We start from the raw sequence: 26586 nt of genomic DNA on the forward strand, positions 1-26586 counted from the left end.
CTTTATGGTTTTCATGTTTGTATCATTTGCTGTAAAATTAAAAATGGGAAATAAAAATAAGTTTATATTTTGTTGGAGAAATTATATTTTCAGGGAATATGATATATATGGGCAAGAAATCAAACATTATTCTCCAAAATTTTAGTGTAAAATGAGCAGTTCACCTGTTTCATATGCCCCCAAATATTTTAAAAATAGGTATTAGAAATATATATTTATCACTGGTTGCATAATAGAAAATATTTAAAATAGGTTTTGCAAATGCCAAAAGGTACAGAACAAAATGAGAAAGCAGCAGCTTGGAATATTGTTCAGTTTAAACACCCTAAGTAAAGGTGTAGTTTTCTGAGTTTCTCTCTTACAGGGATGGTGATAAGACAAGAGAGAAATCACCTGTTCAGTCCTATCCATGACTCTGAAACAACATAAACAAGTAGAACATTACCATTAAAACTGTGTTCTATTTGGAATCTTGGGGCACTTCTCACAAGATTTGACCTTAGTTCTACATTACTCTGATACCGTGTCCACTGTTAGATTTTGAGCTACTTTCAAAAGTAGATCTTGACCTCTCTGCCCAGCAAGGTCTAGTAGGTTACACAAAACTCAGTTACTTTTAACAGCAACTTTATAAGATAGTCTGCATTTTATGGATAAGGAAACAAAAGCCAGGAAATGTTAGATAACCAGCTCAGTTCACAGTGGCAGACCCAAGAAGTGAATTCAAGCAATCTGAATCCAAAACTCGTGCTTAGTATCAGTTTTCGATACTACCTCTTTGCACCTTCTCTTTACTACCTAATATTTTCCACGTGGGAGGCAAACAACATTTATTAAGTAAACCCAGGTGAGCGTAATACTGATTGAGATAGACGATGATAAAAGTTTTTAATATCTCCAGTCTCATAGCATACTTGTTTTCTGTCTGTAAGCTAAGATGAACTAATTTGGGGGGTAAGCTGCAGAAATACTAAACAAATAAATGCTTTTGTAAGGCAGGCATGCTTATTTGTCTGTGTGCATGCACATGTACATCTGGCTCTATAATCTGGTTCAACTTGGGTTTTTTTTTTTTTTTAGACATCTTTATTGGAATATAATTGTTTTACAATGGTGTGTTAGTTTCTGCTTTATAACAAAGTGAATCACCTATATGTATGTGTATATACATGACTCTTTTTGAATTATGGTTTGCTCAGGGTGTATGCCCAGTAGTGGGATTGCTGGGTCGTATGGTAGTTTTATATTTAGTTCTTTAAGGAACCTCCATACTGTTCTCCAGAGTGACTGTATCAATTTACATTTCCACCAGCAGTGCAAGAGGGTTCCCTTTTCTCCACACCCTCTCCAGTGTTTGTTGTTTGTAGATTTTTTTGATGATGGCCATTCTGACCAGTGTGAGGTCAGAACTACTCATTGTAGTTTTGATTTGCATTTCTCTGATGATTAGTGGTGTTGAGCATCCTTTCATGTGTCTGTTGGAAATTTGTATATCTTCTTTGGAGAGATGTCTATTTAGGTCTTCTGTGTATTTTTGAATTGGTTTTTGGCTTTTTTGATATTGAGCTGCATGAACTGCTTGTATATTTGGAGATTAACCCTTTGTCAGTTGCTTCATTTGCAAATATTTTCTCCCATTCTGAAGGTTGTCTTTTCGTCTTGTTTATGGTTTCCTTTGCTGTGCAAAGGCTTCCAAGTTTCATTAGATCCCATGTTGAATAGTAGTGGTGAGAGTGGGAAACCTTGTCTTGTTCCTGGTCTTAGGGGAAATGGTTTTAGTTTTTCACCATTGAGGATGATGTTGGCTGTGGGTTTGTCATATATGGCCTTTATTATGTTGAGGAAAGTTCCCTCTATGCCTACTTTCTGGAGGGTTTTTATCATAAATGGTGTTGAATTTTGTCTAAAGCTTTTTCTGCATCTATTGAGATGATCATGTGGTTTTTCTCCTTCAGTTTGTTAATATGGTGTATCACATTGATTGATTTGTGTATATTGAGGAATCCTTGCATTCCTGGGATAAACCCCACTTGATCAGGGTGTATGATCCTTTTAATGTGCTGTTGGCTTCTGTTTGCTAGTATTTTGTTGAGGATTTTTACATCTATGTTCATCACTGATATTGGCCTGTAGTTTTCTCTCTATGTGACATCTTTGTCTGGTTTTGGTATCAGGGTGATGGTGGCCTTGTAAAATGAGTTTGGGAGTGTTCTTCCCTCTGCTATATTTTGGAAGAGTTTGAGAAGGATAGGTGTTAGCTCTTCTCTAAATGTTTGAAAGAATTCACCTGTGAAGCCATCTGGTCCTGGGCTTTTGTTTGTTGGAGGATTTTTGATCACAGTCTCAATTTCTATGCTTGTGATTGGTGTGTTTAATTTTCTGTTTCTTCCTGTTTCAGTCTCGGAAGGTTGTGCTTCTCTAAGAACGTGTCCATTCCTTCCAGGTTGTCCATTTTATTGGCATAGAGTTGCTTTCAGTAATCCCTAATGATGCTTTGTATTTTTGCAGTGTCAGTTGTTACTTCTCCTTTTTCATTTCTAATTCTATTGTTTTGAGCCTTCTCCCTTTTTTTCTTGATCAGTCTGGCTGATGGTTTATCAATTTTGTTTATCTTCTCAAAGAACCAGCATTTAGTTTTATTGATCTTTGCTATTGTTTCCTTCATTTCTTTTTCATTTACTTCTGATCTGATCTTTATGATTTCTTTCCTTCTGCTAACTTTGGGGGTTTTTTTGTTCTTCTTTCTCTAATTGCTTTAGGTGTAAGGTTAGGTTGTTTATTTGAGATGCTTTTTGTTTCTTGCAGTATGATTGTATTGCTATAAACTTCCCTCTTAGAAGTGCTTTTGCTGCGTCCCATAAGTGTGGGGTCATCGTGTTTCCATTGTAATTTGTTTCTAGGTATTATTTGATTTCTTAGTGATCTCTTGGTGATTTAGCAGTGTATTGATTAGCCTCCATGTATTTGTATTTTTTATAGATTTTTTTTCCTGTAATTGATATGCAGTCTCATAGCGTTGTGGTCAGAAAAGATACTTTATACAATTTCACTTTTCTTAAATTTACCAAGGCTTGATTTGTGACCCAAGATATGATCTATTCTGGAGAATGTTCCATGAGCACTTGAGAAGAAAGTGTAGTCTGTTGTTTTTGGATGGAATGTCCTATAAATATCAATTAAGCCCATCTTGTTTAATGTATCATTTAAAGCTTGTGTTTCCTTATTTTGTTTCATTTTGCATGATCTGTCCATTGGTGAAAGTGGGTTGTTGAAGTCCCCTACTATGATTGTGTTACTGTCGATTTCCCCTTTTGTGGCTGTTATTATTTGCCTTATGTATTGAGGTGCTCCTATGTTGGGTGCATAAATATGTACGATTGTTATTTCTTCTTCTTCGATTGATCCCTTTATCATTATGTAGTGTCCTTGTTTGTCTCTTGTAATAGTCTTAGGGTTTTTTTGGTTTTTTGGGGGATTTTGGTCGGGGTTTTTTTTTTGCGGTACGCGGGCCTCTCACTGTTGTGGCCTCTCCCATTGCGGAGCACAGGCTCCAGATGTGCAGGCTCAGCAGCCATGGCTCACGGGCCCAGCCGCTCTGCAGCATGTGGGATCTTCCTAGACCAGGGCATGAACCCATGTCCCCTGCATTGGCAGGTGGACTCTCAACCACTGCTCCACCAGGGAAGCCCTAGTCTTTGTTTTAAAGTCTATTTTGTCTGATATGAGAATTGCTACTCCAGCTTTCTTTTGATTTCCATTTGCATGGAATATCTTTTTCCTTCCCCGTACTTTCTGTATGTGTTCCTAGCTCTGAAGTGGGTCTCTTGTAGACAGCATATATATGGGTCTTGTTTTTGTATCCATTCAGCCAGTCTATGTCTTTTGGTTGGAGCATTTAACCCATTTACATTTAACGTAGTTATCGACATGTATGTTCCTATTACCATTTTCTTCACTGTTTTGGGTTCGTTATTATAGGTCTTTTCCTTCTCTTGTGTTTCCTGCCTAGAGAAGTTCCTTTAGCATTTGTTTTAAAGCTGGTTTGGTGGTGCTGCATTCTCTTAGAATTTGCTTGTCTGTAAAGGTTTTAATTTCACTGTTGAATCTGAATGAGATCCTTGCTGGGTAGAGTATTCTTGGTTGCAGGTTTTTCCCTTTCATCACTTGTAATATGTCTTTCCACTCCCTCTGGCTTGCAGAGTTTCTCCTGAAAGATAAGCTGTTAACCTTTTGTGGACTCCCTGTATGTTATTTGTTTTTTTCCCTTGCTGCTTTTAATATTTTTTCTTTGTATTTAAGTTTTGATAGTCTGATTAATATGTGCCTTGGCGTGTTTCTCCTTGGATTTATCCTGTATGGGACTCTCTCCACTTCCTGGACTTGGTTGACCATTTCCTTTCCCATGTGAGGGAAGTTTTCAACTATAATCTCTTCATGTATTTTCTAGTCCCTTTCTTTTTCTCTTCTTCTTCTGGGACCCCTATTATTCAAATGTTGGTGCGTTTAATGTTGTCCCAGAGGTCTCTGAGCCTGTCCTCAATTCTTTTCATTCTTTTTTCTTTATTCTGTTCTGCGGTAGTTATTTCCACTATTTTATATTCCAGGTCACTTATCTGTCTTTCTGCCTCAGTTATTCTTCCTTTGACTCCTAGAGAATTTTTAATTTCATTTATTGTGTTGTTCATCATTGTTTGTTTGCTCTTTAGTTCTTCTAAGTCCTTGTTAAACATTTCTTATATTTCCTCCATTCTATTTACACAATTTTGGATCATCTTCACTATGATTACTCTCAATTCTTTTTCAGGTAGACTGCCTATGTCTTCTTCATTTGTTTGGTCTGGTGGGTTTTTACCCTGCTCCTTCATGTGCTGTTTATTTCTCTGTCTTCTCATTTTGCTTACCTTACTGTGTTTGGGGTCTTGTTTCTCAGGCTGCAGGTTTGTATTTCCCATTGTTTTTGGTGTCTGCCCCTAGTGGCTAAGATTTGTTCGGTGGGTTGTATAGGCTTCCTGGTGGAGGGGACTGGTGCCTCTGTTCTGGTGGATGAGGCTGGATCTTGTCTTTCTGGTCATCAGGCTCATGTCCAGTAGTGTGTTTTGGGGTGTCTTTGACCTTATAATGATTTTAGGCAACCTCTCTGCTAATGGATGGGGTCATGTTCCTGTCTTGCTAGTTATTTGGCGTAGGATGTCCAGCACTGTAGCTTGCTGGTCTTTGAGTGGAGCTGGGTCTTAGCATTGAGATGGATATTGCTGGGAGAGCTTTCACCGTTTGATATTATATGGAGCTGGGAGGTCTCTGGTGGTCCAGTGTCCTGATCTCGGCTCTGTCACCTCAGAGGCACATGCCTGACACCTGGCCAGAGTACGAAGACCCTGCCAGCCACACAACTCAGAAGAAAAGGGAGAAAGAAAGAAAGAAAAAATAAAAATAAAGTTATTAAAATAAAAATTTAAGTAATAAAAAAAGAAATAAATAAGAAAGAAGGAAGCAACCAAAGAAAAAACAGATACAACAATGATAAGAAGCACTAAAAATTATACTAAAAAAAAAAAAGGACAGGCACAACCCTAGGAGAAATGGTAAAAGCAAAGCTATACAGGCAACATCACACAAAGAAGCATACACATACACACTGACAAAAAGAGAAAAAGGAAAAATATATATCTCTATATTAAAAAAAAAAAAGGAAGAGAGCAGCCAAATCAATAAGCATATCTACCAATTATAATAAATTCCAAATACTGACCTAAGATAAACATGAGACAGAAACAAATTAACTGCAGAAAACAAAACCAAAGTCTACAGTTGCTCCCAAAATATACTAAAAAATATACAAAAATACTAAAAAAAAAAAAAAGGACAGGCACAACCCTAGGAGAAACGGTAAAAGCAAAGCTATACAGCCTGCTCTCTCTAGCCAAAGGACCAGGAAAAGGGCAGTCTACCAAGGCAAAATTTGTAGATAGTGACCACTTTAATCCAGACAAACACCACTTTAGAAAATATTGCTAACAAGACTTGGGGTTCAGCCTGGACTTCTGTTCTCAGCTGCCAGTAATGAGGCACCCCTGCCTCTCCCTGGTAGGATGGTATCGGAAGAGACCTAGGTAGAGAGTTAGGAATTTCACCATCACCCAATGGTAATAAGGCCACCGTCTCTCCTTCCCCTCCACACATGTATTTGTTTCACACATGAAACAAATTTTAAAATACAAAGTGTCAGCAAAGAAATATATAAAGAAAACCCAAAAGGAAATTTTAGAACTGAAGAATTCCATTCCCAAAATAGAAAGCTCAATGGATGGGCTCAACAATAAAATAGAGGGGACAGAGGAAAGAATCAGTGAACTTGAAGATATTAAGAGAGGAAATAGACGGAAAAATTTTAAAAAAAGATTGAATCCCAAAGTCCTGTGGAACCATAACAGAAGATCTAACATTTGCGTCATTGGAGTCATGGAAAGAGGTTGGAACTACAAATGTATTTGAAAAAATGATGGCTGAAAACTTTCCAAATTTGGCAAAAGACCTAAGCCTGTGGATTCTAGAACCTCAAAGACCAAAGACCCAAAGAAGTCCACACCAAGACACAATACAGTTGACCCTTAAACAACACAAGGTTGAACTGTGTAGGTCTACTTATACACAGACTTTTTTTCAGTAGTAAATACAGTACTAGATGATCTGAGGTTGGTTGAATCTGTGAATGAGGATAAGGAGGGCTGACTATAAATTATATTGGGTTGACCAAAAAGTTTGTTTGGTTTTTTCCATAAGATAGCTCCAGTGGCATTTAGTTGTCTTTAACTTCATTCGAAACAATTTTGTTAGACTGTATTGTGACAGCTGTCACATCAGCGTGCATTTAAAAACAAAACTTATCAAAATTGATGAATTTTTGTGTAGCCATTTTCATATTGAAGATGAAAGAAAAAAGCCACATCTTCGGCTTTATTTCACAAAAGGTAAAAACCCGACCAAAATGCAAACAAAGATTTGTACAGTGTATGGAGAAGGTGCTGTGACCGATCGAATGTGTCAAAAGTGGTTTGCGATGTTTCATGCTGGAGATTTTTTTCTGGACGATGCTCTAGGGTCTGGTAGCCCAGCTGAAGTTGATAGCGATCAAATCGAGACATTAATTGAGAACAATCAATGTTATACCACACGGGAGATAGCCGACATAGTCAAAATATCCAAATCAGGCGTTGAAAATCATTTGCACCAGCTTGGTTATGTGAATCGCTTTGATGTTTGCGTTCCACATAAGCGAAAAAAGCCTTCTTGACAGTATTTCCACATGAGCTTCTCTACTTAAATGTAATGAAAACATTCTGTTTTTAAAACAAATTGTGATGGGCAATGAAAGGTGCACACTGTACAATAATGTGGAACGGAAGAGATCGTGGGGCAAGCAAAATGAACCACCACCAACCACACCAAAGGCTGGTCTTCATCCAAAGAAGGTGATGTTGTGTATATGGTGGGATTGGAAGGGAGTCCTCTATTATGAACTTCTTCCAGAAAACCGAACGATTCCAACAAGTACTGCTCCCAATTTAGACCAACTGAAAGCAGCGCTCAAAGAAAAGCATCTGGAATTAGTCAACGGAAAATACATAATTTTCCATCAGGGTAATGCAAGACTGCATGTTTCTTTGATGATCAGACAAAACTGTTAACAGCTTGGCTGGGAAGTTCTGCTTCATCCTCCGTATTCACCAGACATTGCACCTTCAGATTTCCATTTGTTTTGGTCTTTACAAAATTCTCTTCATAGATCAATTTTCAATTCCCTGGCAGACTGTAAAAGGCACATGGAAGAGTTCTTTGCTCAAAAAGATAAAAAGTTTGGGGAAGATGGAATTATGAAGCTGCCTGAAAAATGGCAGACGGTAGGGGAACAAAATGGTGAATATGTTGCTCAATAAAGTTCTTGGCGAAAATGAAAAATGTATCTTATTTTTACTTTAAAAACCGAAGGAAACTTTTGGCCAACCCAATACATTATTTTTGACTGTGCAGGGGGTTGGCACCCCAATCCGCTCTTGTTGTTCAAAGGTCAACTGTATAGTCAAACTTCTGAAAATTTAAGACAAATCTTGAAAGCAGAGAGGGAGAAACAACACCATAGCTACAAGGGAAAATCAATGCAAATGACAGTGGACTTCTCCCCAGAAAAGATGGAGGACAGAGGAAGTGGCATGACATTATTCAAGAGCTGAAGGCAAAGAACTGTCAACCTGAGCTCTGTGTTTTTTGAAAGTAGCCTTCAGGAATATTGAGGAAATCAATACATTCTCAGGTGAAAAATGTCACCAGCAGACCTACCCTAAATAAAGGAATAAAGGAATTTTTCTACCTCTGTCATGTGCCAGCAACCTCCTTTTCATCTATAATTGTACAAACTTTCTTTTAAAAACAAGGAATGAATATAAACTACTTGAGAACATTGAGAAAAATAGTCTGTGCTTATAATTTGTATAAAAAGTGAACATAGTTGGATGTGGTGAGATTGTAAAGTGCTTGAAACACATTAGTAGAGTTCTGACTTCATGGAGGGTAGAGAGATGAGAATTGTAAGTTCTGAATACTGAAGTGTTCAGGAACAAACATCTGGTGGTTACATGAAGGATGGTGATTGGGAAAAAATTGCATGCATAATGTAATTGTCTTGTGATCTGGTGATGTGCCAGCAGTGATAAAAGATGAAAGAATTAAAGAGTGAATCCTGGAGAAATTTTGTATGTTTTCAAACATTGAACTTTTTGGAACCAGCTGCTGTTGTGATGGCAATGCCAAGGGAGAAAACAGTCAATATCCAAGTATCCCTGAATAAGCTGCCTTCAGTTTTTCCTCATCAGTAAAACCCGTGTCCTCTTTTATTATATACATATTATAAACCTTGGTTTCGTAGTCTACTAATGTCATAGTCCAACCCTAGGGAATAAGTATAATTAAAAGGACATCTCCTAATTTAAAGTCCTTTTGAAATTCCAGGTCTGTCATTTAAAATAAAAATCCATTTAAAACAATATTCTGAGGTTTACTTTCTGGATAGTAATATCCTGGAGTTAATTTACTCTTGAAGTTAAGAAATGTTTTATGTGAATTAATTTCCTTGAGTCACAGATAATGGAATTTTTAGTGAATTGACAGTCATACTGAGACAGCCACTGTAGTAATTATGCAGTTTAGCTACACTTACATTTGGTTAGTTAGAAAGATGATACCAGTAAATTGTAGCCATGGCTTCAATTACCATATATGGATTCGTTTTTAACATTGTTCCATGGCTTAGCTTATCCCTCAAAATATTTGGAAGTGCATAGTGCTGTTCATATGGGTTGCTTGGAAAAGCAAAAATATTGGAATCAGCAGAAATTCAGAACCTTCTCTAGGTAGTTCAGTGATGTCATCCTTATATAGGATGCATAGAATTACTTTATAAGCCTCCAATATATTGATCTAATAACATAATTTCATATTTCAAGATCAGTGCTTGCTGGAAAGTAGTATGCTTTGCAAAGTCTGCAGTTAGTCTGGTGACTCTTAAGTTTCAAATCATATTGTGTTTTAGCAGCTTCAAAGATGTGTATTTTGTCTTCACTAACATATGTTTAGCTGTCTGATGGCTAAACCTGATTTCAGGCATTGGATTCAAATAACTGTTCAGCAGTGTGCTGTGACTTTTCCCGTTAACTCAGCCACTTTGCTTAAATCCATAATTTGTAACAAACATATGGTTGTGCTAAAATGAGAATAATTATAGTTGAGTTTTAAATGGACATTTCCACTTAAAATTTTTATATAATCTTTGTTACTAATGTATATCTCACACCTTATTAGGAATGATTGTATCTAAATTTCATCGACACACTCTTTCTGAAAAATTATAATCTCAAGAGACAGCATTAGGTGACTTATAAACAAACATGTAGAAGTTGAAAGCTCTCACCTAAGGGCCATTATTTACATATAGGTTCATAGAAAAAAACTTTTGAAAGATTTCTCTAAGAGTGGGAGAATTTGTGCCTATGTATGTGAAGATAGAACCAATCTAAACAACTATAAGTTTAAATAATCTACAATACTGGTGTCCTTTCTGATCCTCGACTATTGCATTTTCATACTTTTAAATATTCATTTCAACTTGAAATCAGAATATGAATAGAGTTCCATGAATAAAAAATTTCATTTTTATCTTGAGATATAGCTCAAGCTATGTCATGAGATGTAGCTTGTTAGACCTATAGTTGTTGGAAAGCATATGTTATTCTTCTTTGACTTTACATTTTTGACATGTTGAACACTAATTTTCCTTCATGAATTATATCTTTAAAATGCACTTGGATGTGAAAAAGGGTGCATTCAGTTAATACAGGCCATAGTCAGAATCCTGAATATAACTAGGGCACAATTTTAAAAGGTGACTAAAACTTACTTTCTGTAAGTGTAAGCATATCAGTTACCCTCCAGATATATTTCTTTCCAGCAAAAATAAAAATAGATTGCATATTAATTATAATCCACCTGGTTATATCTATTTGGGAAGTAATATGTGCAAATACTGTGGCATTATTTATATACTATTACATTGACTATTTACATTCAACTTTTCTTTAATAAACTTAGAGCAGTTTTAGATTCACAGCAAAGTTGAGTGGAAAGTACAGGAAGTTCTCACATACGTTCTATCCTTACATATGTACAACCCCTCCCCCCACTATCAACGTCTCACGCCAGAGGGGTACAGTTGTTACAACTGATGAACCTACACTGACATATCATTATCATCAGGAGTCCAAAGTTTACATTAGGGTTCACTCTTGATGTTTCACATTCTATGAATTTTGACAAATGTCATAGTAATGACACGTATCCACCATTGTAGTATCTTACAGAAGAGTTTCACTGCCGTAAAACTTCTGTGCTCTGCCTGTTCATCCTTCCCTCTCCCCAACCCCTGACAAGGCTACTTTTGATCTGCTTGCCTTGAACAGATACTGTCTGTTGCAAAGTACATAAAACACATAATATGTCCTGCTTTGAAAGGGATGTGAGCTATGCATTGATTCTGGTCTTGGAGCTCACATGATTTTTTTTCTGCATGTGTGAATGATGATGGTAAGATATTATAGCCTAGTTTGTGATTTTTTTCTGAATTGAAATCATTTAGCAAATTCTGAAGTAATCCTTAGAGGATCTAAAGATAACAGATGATTCTTTTCCAGTTTTACATTGAATAGGTTCTCAGTGAAGCTATTAAAATTTAGTTTACATTGGAAACATTGTTATGAATATTAAAATAATGTTTTGAATTGGCCCCCCTTAAGAGCATAACTATGAAGAAGCTCTGATGACTTTAACATCCTAATTATTCTCTTGTTTATTACAGCTTTAGTAGAATTACTTGAAAAATTTGTCCTTCATCTCTCTGAAAGCCCATCTGAATGCTACTTCCCCTCAGTGGAATATACAGGTACAGTTTAAACATTTTTGTATTTTGGAAAGTGCTCAATGTGCAAATAGATAATGTTTCATAGAGGAGTGTAATTAGACACAAATATGCACAAGGTTTTTTCACCCTAAAAAATCTCTCCCTTTGTGCCATATACATTCCAGATATCTTTCAGTTTCTTCTGTGCAAATGTCTGGGTTTCCTTGTAACTTTCTAGCTTCGTTTTTGAGCTCTTTTTTTTTTTCTGTCTACCCATTAAAAATTGTTTTTCCTTAAGGCAGTACCTTCCAATGTCTTTCACTCTTCTGTTTTTATCCACTAGGAGATGATTTCCTAGTGATCTCATCTGCTTGTACTGTTCTACCCACCTTATATATTGATGACTTCTAAATATACCTCTTCTACTCAAAGATCTATAAGCTTCATTCTCATATTTCCAGATGCTTCTTGGTAAACATCACCTGGATGTGCTAAAGAACCCTCAAGCTCAAAGTGTCCACCTTCTCATACGTCACTGAGATACATCCTCCTCCTACACTGTCTATTTTTGTGGGCAGTGCAATCATCTGTCCATCTAAGCCAGGTTCCCCCCCAGTCACCAAACTGTATTCTGTGTTCTTAATATAGCTCAAATTTATCTACTTATATCTATCTCTACTCTTCTTTAGGTTAGTTTAGGCCACCATTACTTTTTGCCTAGGTTATTACAACATTCTCTTTACCTGATGTCTCTAATTGGAGTCTCATTTCTTTTCAGAGGTATTCTTTATGCTGCTTTCAGAGTGACCTGTGAAGTGTAAATCTGACCCGCTCTTTCCTCTACCTCTTAGAAGCTTACCATTGACCACTGCATACAGTTTAATCTTCTTATCATAGTACCCAAGGCCTTATGTTACTCTTCTCCTTTCTTCTCTAGCATCATCCCTTTCTCTCCATGCCTCATATTTGTTTTTCAGGGGCACTAAACTATTAGCAGCATTGCCAACCTCACCCTCTCTTCTCCAAATACACATTCATTTATTCAACAAATGGATATTTTCCTCTGCTGTGTAATAGAACTGCTGTAAGCACTTGGACACATTAGTGGACAAAAGAGAAAAAAGTCTTGCCTTTACAGAGTTTACCTTCTGATCGGAAGACAAACAATAAATAAGTAAAAAGATTCAGTATGTCAAGTGGTATGGTGGTAAGTGAGAAATGCAGAGCAGGGAAGGGGTCTAGGAAGTGCTAGTTGGGGGTGGCGGTTCCAGTGTTAAATAGTGTTCAGACCAGCAGAAATTGGGAGCAAGATACATGGATGTTTCCAGAGGGAGAGACTTCCAGCAAGTGACTAGGAAGGAGATTAGTACAGCTCAGAAGGAGTAAGGGGGAAGGATTGTTGGTGTTGAAGTTAGAGAGGAGAGGATGATATAGGTTTTTTGTTTTTTCTTTTTTTTTTTCTTTTGGCCACACTGCGTGGTTTGTGGGATCTTAGTTCCCCAACCAGGGATTGAACCTGTGCCCTCGGCAATGAAAGCACGGAGTCTTAACTACTGGACTGCTGGGGAACTCCCTGATCTAGGGTTTTTAAAGTCATTGCAAGGTCTTGAACACAGGAGTGACATGCTCTGATTTACATTTTTAAAAGATCACTATTGCTGCTGTATCAGGAAAAGACTGAAGAACAAAGGGCTAAAGCAGGGAGATGAGTTAGGAGGCTATTGAAAAGATGAAATGGCAGTGGCTTGGATGAGGATGTCAGTGGAGTTAGAAGTACTTGGATTCTAGGTATATTTTGAAAATAGGACCAACAGAATTGAGTAACAGACTGAATATGGGGTGGGAGAGAAAGGAGTCAAAAGACCCAAGTTATTGATCTGAGCCACTGGAAGGATGGGATTACCAAACACTGAGATAGCGAAGAATGGGTAAAGAATAGGTTTCAGAGAGGAGATTAGGAGCTTGCTTTTATGTTATGTTTCCAATACTTATTACACTTTTAAGTAGACATGCTCTGTACATGTTGGCTGTTTGAATCTGGAACTTAGGGAGAAGGTAGGGCTGAAAATACAAATTACTAAGTCATCAGCTTAGTATATAAAGCCAATACAGATCTCTTTGTCATGTTTTTCTCATATTCTGACTTAATGTCTAATTCCTCACATGACAGCACACTCCTGTAAGGTAGTTTCCTTGCCTTGCCTGTCATATCCTCTGCACCTAGAGTAACAGTGGCAATAAATGTTTGACAAATAAAGGAAAAAATGGGGCTTCCCTGGTGGTGCAGTGGTTGAGAGTCTGCCTGCCGATGCAGGGGACACGGGTTCGTGCCCCGGTCCGGGAAGATCCCACATGCCGCGGAGCGGCTGGGCCCGTGAGCCATGGCTGCTGAGTCTGCACGTCCAGATCCTGTGCTCCTCAACGGGAGAGGCCAGAACAGTGAGAGGCCCGCGGACCGCAAAAAAAAAAAAAAAAAAAAGTGGGTATCTCTCGTCTTCAGTATGATGGTCTTCAAATTCTGCAGCTCTCTTTGGCACATTGTTCTATTGGGTCGTATTTTCTATAGATAATTTAAAATTAACGTTATGTTGTATATGTTATCTAAATACTCAACAAGGCTGATTGCTCAGTGTGCATGCATTTACTACCCTCTGTTATATTTCTAAATTATGCTGAGGGAGATCTCAGATGTTGGCTTCGTTGAATGTATTAACTAGACAGATAAGTCCTGAATGTGAATTTCAATTCTTTAAAGGCTCCAGCGGAACAGCTATCCACTGGCGTTGTAGAGCACAGATGAAAATAAAGTGGCTTCCTGTTGGTTGATTGTTATCCTTTATCATTTACTTTTTGGCTGGTGGAACAGTGGTTTGCTATTATAAAATTTCACTCTATTTACTTTAAATAACCAAAAACCATGTTTTGATATAAAAGATGTTTCAAAGCAGACACTGGATAGATACATTCAATGTTTTTTCTTGTTTCTTGAAATGAGAAATTGATTGGCTTCTTAAAAATGACAGCTTGCTAAACCCTAAGGTAGCTGAAATTAGAATAACACAGTCATCCGTCTGTTGTTAGCTCCCTCAGGATTTCAATCCATTATAAAATTTGCAAATTCTGGAAAAATCAAATTAGTTTGGCTGTTTATCACCTTAAAGAAAGAGGACAAACAGATAAAGTTCTGCACACTTGCAGTTTGTAACTCCATACAAGTATCTTTCCAAATCCTAACAGACATTAACCATTTGTCAGCTCATTTCCCTGGGATGAGTTGGAGATTTTTTCCTTCTGCAGTTGCTTCTTTGAAATGATAAATTAAGTAGTCCTTTCAGGGTGGTAAATATTTTAATTTTATCCTTTTTCTCTTTATGTTATTAATCAAAAGGTTAGAAAAAATATCAGAATATCATTGTTTCACCTTTTGATTAATATATACAGTTAAATATCCATTATACTTCCTTTGGGTATTCAGCAAATATGCTCTTTTCTGTTTTGCATTTATGGAGTGTGTTTGTGAGTATGGTCAATAATTGGCAAGGAGGTATATAATATGAATGACCCTGTCCTCAAGGAGGGGAAATAGGACATATACCTAAAATGATGAATTAAATAATTTGCAGCGTATGGTAAAATAGAAAATAAAGAAATGGAAAACTGACATTTTTCAGCTGGCTACTTTGTTTCAGGCACTGTGCTAGAGCCTTTAAGTATGCTATTTGAATTGAGGTTTTGTCAAATGAGGGGTTGTGTGGTGTGTGCCACAGGTGTTCAGTGGAAAGAGTGACTAGTGTTGACTAATGCCATTATGGAAGATTAGGGGAAGAAGCAATGATAGAGCAAGAGGAGTGGCACTAGTGCAGCCTCCTGGGCTGTTACAGCTGAAAGAAATAGGAGAGGCGAAGAGTCTTGCAGGCAAGGGCAATTGTATAATCAAAGACGTGGAAAAGAGTAATGCTTTTCTCCAAATAGTGCTGACTATATCACGTAGGATGCTGAGACTTAGGCTAGTTTACTGGTCATAAGGAATTAAATTTTATGGCAGTAAAAATTGAATAAAATGGATAGATAACAACCACATGTTAAAAAAGAAGCAACGGAACCTTCAGGCTTACTTTGGGGAAGGAAGAAGGTAGGAGGAAATGGACTGACTGGTTGGTTTCTTTGGGTGGTGAGAGTTCTCTGGCTTTACTACTGATACAGCAAGGCTTCAGGAGGGTCAGTCAACAGCCAAGCTGTAACTGCTTCTCTAATACTGGATTTGTCCCCCAGTGGAGATATGGTTTACTATTCTGAAAATTTATTTAGTTTCGCACTATTAGCCAAGTGCCAGGCAGAATAGATTTAATTTCTTCTACCACTGCTCTGTGTGCTAGCTTCCCAAATTAAAAGTAGAACAGAATGTGTTACCAAAGTGAGTGATTTCAGTCAATATTCAGTTAATTTTTTCAACTCATTTTGTTTTGAGACTATTATATTTATAATTAAAATGATTGGTTATTGCAAATAATTAATGCTGAGATTGAATTAGGCATTGTTGAGTAGGGTAAGTCTGATGCTATAGGTGTCATTGTTTGGTTGGCCTTTATTCAGTAACTTATTTTATTGTGCTTCACAGTGACTCTGGGGTATCCTTTTGTTTCTTGATTTCAGTATACAGAAAATTGTTTGTTTGCTTATTTATTTATGGCTGCACTGGGTCTTCGTTGCTCCATGCTGGCTTTCTCTAGTTGTGGCGAGCGGGGGCTATTCTACTTGGCAGTGCACTGGCTTATTGTGGTGGCTTCTCGTTGCAGAGCACAGGCTCTAGGCGCGCAGGCTTCAGTAGTTGTGGCCCGCGGGCTCTAGAGCACAGGCTCAGTAGTTGTGGTGCACGGGCTTAGTTGCTCCTCGGCATGTGGGATCTTCCCAGACCACAGCTCAAACACATGTCCTCTGCACTGGCCGGTGGGTTCTTAACCACTGCGCCAGCAGGAAAGCCCCAGAAAAAATTTTTAAGTTCATATCTATTTCCATCTCCACCTTGCTTCTAGTTTGATACATAAAGCACAATTTTTGTTGTTCATTGGATGTTTGTTCATTTATTCGTTCATCTACTCATTCATTCACTCAATGTTTGTTAAGCACTTATTACATATCCCACACACTATTGTGCACATTTCAGTAAATCACTGGTTACCAGTGATGCATCAGAGTCCCCTGAAAACATCCATTTTTATCATTAAATTTTACTTAATCATTTTGCTCCATCAATTTTATTTCTGAAGATTTTAATTTCTGCTTCATAAGTTGTTTTTAGTCCAGATTAAATGTAACAAAGATTATTTCACTGAACTTTTGTAGCCCAAGATCCATTTCTACTTGTCAGGTTGTCATATTGTATGTCAAATACAGATTTAAATATGAAGCCTCTTTTTTAATATATACCTGTGAACCATTTTCTGACTTCATTACTGCTTCAAGAAACTTTTCATTTCTTCTTTCTCTAATGGAATTTTATTCACTCTCAAGTCACCTACATCTGTATCATATTAGTGATTTTTTGAGTGGATATTTGATATTTGTTTTGGTCTGCTTAATACCTCATATATTCTCCTTTAAAAGTGTTTTTGGAGATTTAACTGATACCTTCTTTAAAGTGAAATGTGTGGAGCAAGGTATCACTGTCCAATTATAACTGTCTCTAAAGTTCAGTTTTATTCTTTAAGTGTGGATCTCAACTTCAATGCACAAGAAGTAAGCTGTAGAGGTCTTCTAAAAAGACAAATGACTGAACAGTCACCTTCCGCAATCTTGTTCAGTAGTCTGGAGTATTTATTTTCACTTTTAAAATGCTCCTCCGAGGATTTTGATATACAGCCGCAATTGGAAAATATTATCTGTTGAAATGTGCAGAGTTAAGTTTTTACTCTGAAGGTACAGAATCATAAGCTTTTAGAGGGAATGGACTTGGGAAATTATTCCTACAACATCAGGAAACTTATCTGTCATCTCAGGCCGACAGCTAGGCCACTCTGGAAAGACGCTATTCTTCCATGGTGAAGAACTAAGAACTTGAACCTTATGTAAATATTCAGTGTCATAGTCTTTTTGGGCAAATTCTCTCATCTTGATTCTTGACTTTATTCCATTCTTTACTGTAATGGTAGAAGGTACTCTGATCTATAGAATCCATGACATTGGGAATGCCCATTCTTAGCACTCTTAGTTCACTGCATACTTCTCCTCTATTGTGAAGATATCTATATGTATTCTACTTTCCAAAAGGGAAACATAAGTATTATTTTAAGCATACAAATCTACGTATTAACAAAGATATTTCTTATGCTTAATAATCTGATTTTATGTGTACTACATTCTAAGTGTTATCATCTAATCTAACTTAACATTGTCTGGTAGTAGCTTATAAAATCACTTTCGTCATTATATCACATTATGATAGTTGATAAGTAGGTCTGTTCCATGGCTTTAGCAATATATAAAGTCAATGTTTATTTTATTGAAACTATTGAAATTTTGCAAAATCAGCCACTGTCACTGACACTACAGCACTAAAGTTTTACATTTTTTAAACTTAGGAAACTAAGAACTTGAAATTATGGTGAGCATATGAATGATGATTAATAGTTTTTAAATATTGGTCATTATTTTGAGTGAGAATAATTTGTGGTATATGTTTTAGTACCAAGTGATAGAAACCCAGATCAGACTTTTTTCTTTTTTTGTCTAAGCAGAAAAAGAGGCAGAATCATTGGCTCATAGTATTCAGTAATAGTGTAAAGCTGTCCTTAGCAATTTGTCTCCTTTCTATGTCTCTCCCTTTCCTTGTATTGAATATATTGGATTCATTTTTCTCTACTGGAGACACAGAGTACCTCATAGCCCTGTAGTTAAAGGCGAGGGCATTGTGGGGGAATACTATCTTCACGCTAGTTTGAAAAATCTGGAGAAGACATTGCTCAGCCTGTTGCTAGGAGAAGGACAAAACTGGTATCCTTCTTCCTTAGGGACAGAAGGTACATCTGTTAGCAGAGTAAGAGTTACGAATAGCAAGGAATTCTAAGCTATATGAACTGTAGCTTAATTGCTATCATTATAGGTGAAATTCAGCAATATTGCTGAGATCATATTCTGATCTAGATAAGTAAAACTCAGATGTAGCTTATCAAGAAATTAACTGACACCTATCTTTTAAATTTTTTATTTATTTTTCTTTAAGAAATCACCCCTCTAGGCTAGATAGGTGACCAACCAGCCTGGTTTGCCTGGGACTGTGAGGGGTTCCTGGGGCATGAGACTAAGTGCTAAAACCATGCAAGTCCTAGGCAAACTAGGAGAAGTAGGTTACCTTTACCAAGAGTGCTGAATGATGAATTATTGTTGCTTTAAAGAGTAGATGTTTGATAACCGTGATGTTTACTTTGTTCTTCCCTATCTCTGCAGATCTCAAGGCTACCCATATTTTAAGGTTCAGTTTAAATGCCACTTCTTCCCAATCTCTGCCTCCTGTGAATTCATGTAATTCTTTATCTGTACCACTCTTGTTCCACTTTGTGCTTTAAAACATCTTTGTCAGAGTTATCTGTATACACATTTTATCTCTGACACTACAGGCAAAGTTCTTTTAGGGCATGATGTATGATTTATCTTTTATCCCTCATAGATTCTAGCGTGGTGCTCCACACTTTATAAGAAGGGATTTATTAAAAGTAATGAATAAATTCATGAGTTAAGTAGGTATATTGTTAATAATAGGAGGTGTACCAGTGTGTAATGGGAAAAAAAACTGCTGATACAGAATTCAGAAAACCTAGCTTTTGCCCCTCCCTATCACTAGATAACTCTGTGATTTTGGACAATTTCCTTATTTGTGTGTGTGTGTATCCGCACACACACTGTGCACACACTATAGTTTCTTCAGGCAAAAATTGAAAGTTTCAGCTAGATCCCCCTTGTTATCTAGTGATGCTTTTGAGTGTTCATGCTTAATTTGGTCATCCAGTGTTGTCAAAGACTAATCCAAACTTTCAGCCTCTCCTGTAGTCCTCTGTATTGTGCAACCCCTTCACTTTTGGTAGGTGATCACACTTCATACCTCACAGAGAAAATCTGCCTGCGGGAAGAAACTTGTTCAGTCCACCCTCGTACATTGCTGTACGTTATATGTAGAATAATATCAATTATTCCTTCCTGACACTCACGTGTAAATCTTTAAGAAGTAAACAGACATACTTATCTATATTTGTAATTCAAAATCTTATATATGCATTGCTTGATGAAAGTACAGTATTCTAGACCATTTTTGTGTTAACAGCTTTTGTGTCCTGAAAACCAAGTAAAAGTAGATTGCTTTAAAACTATGATTATTTGTTTTATACTTAATATACTTTTAAATGCTTTTTTTAAGAGAAAAGGTATTTTGTAAAAAGTTTCCTGTTAATTACTTTGAAAAATGTAACTGACAGCTCTTAAAAGAACAGGATTCATCAGTGTGTTTTCAAAATTTACATTAAAATATGTAAAAATACTGCTTTCATCAATTTTCAATTAAAATGTGATTATTATGCAGAGTTTTATACATTTTTATAACCCAGTGTTCTGTTGTTTATAGCTACTGATGCAAGTGTGAAGAATGAAAGTCTTTCATCTGTGCAACAGCTTGGCGTTAAAATGACTGTCAGGTATATTATAGGGAAATATCTCCCTGTGCATTTCTAGAATTTGTTTTGTCTAGCTGATGTGTGCTTAATAGTATTTAATTTAACAATCAACTATTTTGTATGCTTTAAATGCAGAGTTTGTCATTCAGAAAATAATAACTTTGTTTTTAGGATATTGGCATATGATTGAATTACCCTTGCAGGTAAATCAGTTACCGTTCATTACTACTTCATAGGCTAACTACAACGTATTTAAGTCTCTATGACTGTCAGGTTTTTTCCAAAAACAACATTTTAAAAATCAGCACATTGGTAGCACAATCATACCATTTTCTAAAATATGTTTAGTTTTTACTGTCAGGATATAGTTATGAGTACAAAAGTACCTTAATGTAGATGCAGAAGTTAAAATGAATAAAACAATTATAGTAGTTTGAATTTTTTGTACTGAAATTATAATTTTCAAAAGAAATGGACAAGCGGAACAGACTGGGAGTTAAGGTCTGAGTCCTTGAACGCCTCTTTTTCTTGATTATTACATGGGAATCTTGATAGTCCCATTCTGTCTAGTTCATTGGGTCATCTTCAGAATCAAGTGTAAAAAAGATGCATGTGAAAGCTTTTAAAAAAGACTGTTTGAGGCTTCCCTGGTGGCACAGTGGTTAAGAATCCGCCTGCCAATTCAGGGGACACGAGTTCGAGCCCTGTTCCGGGAAGATCCCACATGCCGCGGAGCAACTAAGCCCGTGCTCCACAACTACTGAGCCTGTGCTCTAGAGCCCGCGTGCCACAACTACTGAAGCCCATGCACCTAGAGCCCATGCTCCACAACAAAAGAAGCCACCGCCATGAGAAGCCCGCGCACCGCAAGGAAGAGTGCTCCTGCTCACCACAACTACAGAAAGCCCGCGTGCAGCAACGAAGACCCAACACAGCAAAAAATATATATATAATAATAAAAATAAAAATGAAAAAGACTCTGTAAATCCATAGCATTATAACAAAAACTATGATAGTAATTCTAGCTCACCCACCTATATCACATAGGGTATATAACACATTGACTATGTTTTGTGACCCTGTACCCGCCTTTTATATTGTAATGACCTATTTCCATTCTGAAATGGAAACCATAGATAATATGAGCAGTCTAGTCACATATATATTTTTAATTCAACATAATGTCTTACTGTTAAGAGATAACCAAAGTGATTTATAATGAAACGTTTGTATACTACTGCGGTGCCAGTAGTGAGACAATAGCTGGCAGCCATTTAGAATCATTGTAGCTGTGGCAGCTACGAATAGACTGATTTTATTTTGGTGCGTCATATATTACAAGAGGGTTGCCACTGGCAAAGTGACTTTGCAAAATGGTGAACAAGTCTTAGTAAGGCTTCAAGCAAAGCAAAAGAACTATCTTTCCCTAACTTACACATGGTTTCATTCAGTGTATAATAAAATATATGACTAATATTTTATGATTTTATATGAAACATAATTAGTTTCAGATAATTATAAATAGATTTTTCATCTATGCAAATGACAGGCAGGGCATTTACAAGTTGTTACTGTGCAGGACTGACTGTCCCATGTCTAACCTCCTGGCCCTTACTCAGCAACTATCTGTAGTCCCCCAGTCACTATGACAATCAAAAGCACTCCCGTAAATTTCCAAACTAGCCCCTGGGGGAGGTGCCACCCTCATATAGGACCATTGGGCTATATGAACTCTAAAATTGCTTCTAAACTTAACATTATGTCAATCTAGCCTATGAACATTCCATGTTTTAGATTAAGTTCAGGAAAAAATGCTTATATTCTACTACTCATCTATAGTATCCATGTTTTGTTCTTTCACTACCATTTCATTTTCCTTTGAAGTTGTTGTATTTACCAGATGAATACTGCTAATTCCAATAGATCATAAGTATCAGGTACATATATTGAATGTTATTCTTTAATAAGTGCTCTGTATAACATAGTTACGCTAAAAGTAGAAATTTGAAAACTTAAAACCATGAGATCTCAAGAGAACTACACTTTGATGAATGTTAAAAAATGAATTTACAATGCAGGGCCTGACATTTTTTCATTATGTTTTCTGGGCTTTTACAGGTATGGCAAGTTCCTCAATCTGTTAAGAGATGGTGCAGAAAATGATCTTACCTTGGTTTTAAAGCATTGTGAGAGATTCCTGAAACAGCAGCAAGCTTCTGTAAAATCTTCTCTTCATATCCTTTTCCAATAACTGACAGTACTTGAGCTCTCTTCATATGTTTTTCAGAATCCTTTGATGGGGTACTTTAATACATTAATAGGAAAAGAATACTTTAACCTATATTAGTGATTTGTTATGGTACACCTTTATGGTATTTAATTTTATATTTTAAATATGTACTTTATTAGACTGAGTAGTAATTATTAAATTTTATTAGTTGAATCTTAATAAGTAAAGTTATTAGAATGTATTTTCAGTTACATATAAGGAAGTTTTAGGTTTAGTAAATCAGAATAATACTCTAGATTTAGTAAATCTAGAATAAGAATAAAACATGCATTTATTTTATTTGAATTGATTATCTTTCAGAAATAGGGTTTGACTTTAAGAAAAAAGTGTATACAGATCTTTTGCATTACTGAATTCTCAACATATGTGGGGTTTTTTTATACTTGATTATGCTAATAATTTGGCAGATAACCTAAACTAGAGAAAGTATGGTACTATTGTGTTAGTGACTTGAACAGTGTGTTTCCACGGAACAGATAGTTTTTCCTCCAGTTGCTGGTGCTGTTGGCCTCCACTGGGCGTGTCAGCACACATGTTAACATTAAAATAGTCACTGTGCGGGCTTCCCTGGTGGCGCAGTGGTTGGGAGTCTGCCTGCCGATGCAGGGGACGCGGGTTCGTGCCCCGGTCCGGGAGGATCCCACGTGCCGCGGAGCGGCTGGGTCCGTGGGCCATGGCCGCTGGGCCTGCGCGTCCGGAGCCTGTGCTCCGCAGCGGGAGAGGCCGCAACGGTGAGAGGCCCATGTACCGCAAATAAATAAATAAATAATAAAATAAAAATAAAAAAAAAAAATAGTCACTGTGCAAGTGATTTATTAATAAAGTTTGATTTTATATCAATAGCTTATAAATTGGTTGAAGACAAAAGGACTAACTGTCCTTAATATCGCTTTCCTGAGATTCTGGAAATGAATATTTATGGAGTTCTTATATCTCACCATGTTAAGATAAACTATTATAAAAGTTCCTTAACTGTGCTTTTCAGTCTGCTTGCAGGGGAGTTACACTGGCCATGACTGGTTTGTATCTTCTTTGTTCATAATAATGTTGGGGGACAAAGACAAAACATTCCGATTTCTTCAGCAGTTCTCCAGGCTTCTGACTTCTGCTTTCCTTTGGTTGCCAAGACTACATATTTCTGTAAGACTTTTTAGTCTATTTTTAAAGGAGTATTTTAAATTTTAAGGAAAATCCTATTTAAATTCATTGGGATCTTATTATTTTATTTGTAGAGTGCGCTATGTACTCAGTATTCGTTTTCTATCTGAATGCAATTTTGAGTGATTCCTTTTGAAGATATAGATTTGGCATTTTCGCGAATACTTGCTGTCTTACCTAATGGTAACTGAATGAAAGATTAGTGATAATAGGTGCATTATTAAATTTTAAACTTGTCATTTAGTAAATTATAAAATTCCATATATAAAAAGAAAACTATTGAATGGATATTTTTATTCTTGCTCTGTTAGAAAGAATCTCTGGTTAAATTATAGTATGAGAAAATAATAAGTTGGAATTGTATCCATATTGTATAGAGGAAAAGCACACTAACTTTATATACATTTTGGAAATCTATGATGAGTTTTGATAAAGGTAGTATAGTGTATTTTTAAAGATTTTACTAGTTCCATGAGATCCAAGTTTAAAGGTAAGTGCATCCCTCTATTAAAGTTTCTGTATTTTGTTTTACTTATGTACTTATTGCATTTAAGACCTCCAACTTGGGGAAACTGTCCATTAAAATAAGCCATGCTAATGCTTCCCAAACCTTTTTCATGACATGTTATCCTTGGACAACAGAATTACACGGTACCCTAGGATAAGTTGTTAAGGGGGCTAGAGAGTATTAATGTCAAGTTAAATGAAAGCATTTATGACATGCTTTTGCAATATGTATTTGTGATAAAGAAAAGAAAGCACCAAGGAATACATTAAATATTGAAATTTTATGATTTTATGCTTGAAATAGCTGTATGTAATTCCTGAATAATATTTCACCATAATGAGAAATTTGCTCACGTGAATAGCAGGAAGCAAAAGGCAAAAAGCTATGTACTAGCTTTTCTCCAATCAATGGAACTGTTTTCCTTCTGTTAACCAGAGTTTGAACAATTCTTTAAATTGTACGTGAAGATTTAACATATCTTAAAGGTCTTTCACTCTTTCATTTACAAATGTAATGTTGAACATTCTTTTGATAATAAGTATGGATTTTAAGTCTATCACATTTTCATGTCAAGTATTTTAAAATGATACCTACATGCCACTAGTCTTAAGTATTCTACTTTAGTGTTCAGAGTGTGACACAGTCAGACATCACCAATGAACTGTTTTTAACCAAAATTTTGTAAAGTTGCATTTCTGCTTTGACGCTATAAACCTAGTTTTCTCACACATTATTTTATTTTTAACACAACAAGAGTGATGTGCTCCACTAGCATTTCTTCCTATAAAACTGAAATCAGGCAGGACTCTAGCAGCTTTGAGTTTATCAGATTTGCCATTTTGATAGCATCAATTTAATATGGAATATAGATCCGTGAATGGAATGGAGTGACTTATTACTCAGGGGTTTTAGGATGAGCTCTTGATGTAAAACCTTGACACCTTTCTGTTGGTGCATCTGTAACATCAGTGAAGACTCATGCAGTGCCTTCTGTAGTATAATTTCTTTTCCTTTTCAAGTACAAATAAACCAAGTTGAATATTTTATTTATTTTATTACCAGTAGTTTGTTTTACTGTTTCTTTGTAAAACAAATAACATTCTGCTAAACATTCCTCTTCAAGGATTCTATCTAGAACTGTTAGCTAAGTGCAGTTACTAATGTCCATATAGTCAGTACTCCATAGTTTAAATGTTTTTGATTTAGTAATCTTTTGGATTGGTGTTTTTGCTGTGCCACTTTCCTTGTTACTGCATGCAGTAGTAGACTTTAATATATTACTTAAAAAGTGGTCCTTTTCTATTATGCTTGTTCCATTGGTCTCAGACATTACACTGACATTTTCTATGCAGGTTGACAACTTAAGCAAATCTGCAGTTGCCACAAGACATGTTAAAGACACTTTAGCTTTAGCCATTAATAGCACAGACTTGTCCACCATCTTTAGCACAATACCACGTTTTTGTAATCCACCTCAAAAAAGCTTCAACCTGTTCCCCCAGTCCCCCATTCCCCTACCTCATTACCCTGTTCTATTTTTTTCCTTTTGTTCCATAGCCTACATCAATTCCCACTATGCTTCTTAATTTATGTATTTGTTTATTATTTATACACTTAAACATAAGGTCTCTGAGGGCAGGGTTTTGTTTGCTGACATGTCCCAAACTATGTCCCATCATAATTATTCAGTGAATGTGCTGAATATATGAATTAATATTTAAATAGAAATTTGTAAAGGACAGTAGGCTTTTTTATTACCTTAGGAAGTGTATTTAAGAGAGCTCCTCTACATTCGTAAAAGTGTTGTAAGCAAATTGCACCAAAAAGATTTAAAAATTTGGCCTAGGATAAACAGTATAGGACATAATGAAATATTAATTTGAAGTTCTCAAAATTTTATAAACTATTACTATTATTGTGAGATAAAAATAATTTGAAAACTGTGTCCTTAAGCTGTTTAGACCAGAAGAACTCTTTAATATATTGATTTAATTAAATTATCTTCCAATTTTATTTGTCCTTAAGAAAATCCTTCCTGAATGATAAAAATAATCATTTTTTATGGAATTTCATCAAGAATCAGTTTAATTGTTAACATCAAAGCTGTTAATAAATATAGATTAAGAAAAATCAAGAAATCAGTTATTTCCATGGAGGAATACCTAATCTCAAACAATAATTATAATAAAAGTTACAGTTATATATGCCTTCTCTGTTAGTAGAAACATATGAAATAGAACAAATTAAATTGAAATAAAAACTGAAGTATTTTAATGCACATAAATCCAAAACTCCACTGATGATAAACCAGGCTGAAGTGGCATTTGAATGAAGTACTGTAGTTCAACAGGAAGGTATCATGGGACACTTACTTTATATACATTATATTATTTATATAGATAAAATAAGAGCGTGTGCGAATATCTATATCTTCCTCTTCATAAAATAAAGTAATAACTACCTAACGCGGGAAGTTCTAATAGCATTGAAATATTCATTTGATTTAAATTTTACAACCATTATGTCG

General features: G+C 36.1%; 1 protein-coding gene across 7 annotated transcripts in view; it reads left to right on the forward strand.

Moving 5' to 3' along the window:
* The window catches only part of TBC1D32 (TBC1 domain family member 32), a 182739-nt gene that overhangs the window by 128982 nt on the left and 27171 nt on the right, over positions 1-26586 (forward strand). For all 7 annotated transcript variants that reach the window (XM_049695498.1, XM_049695495.1, XM_033408076.2 and 4 more), the window contains 4 exons: positions 11402-11485; positions 20055-20124; positions 22222-22337; positions 23379-23533. In XM_049695498.1, the coding sequence (XP_049551455.1) occupies positions 11402-11485; positions 20055-20124; positions 22222-22337; positions 23379-23533 (425 nt within the window). The remainder of the gene's footprint in view (positions 1-11401; positions 11486-20054; positions 20125-22221; positions 22338-23378; positions 23534-26586) is intronic.

Source organism: Orcinus orca, chromosome 12, assembly GCF_937001465.1.
Source record: "Orcinus orca chromosome 12, mOrcOrc1.1, whole genome shotgun sequence".
In the NCBI taxonomy this organism is placed as follows: Eukaryota; Metazoa; Chordata; class Mammalia; order Artiodactyla; family Delphinidae; genus Orcinus; species Orcinus orca.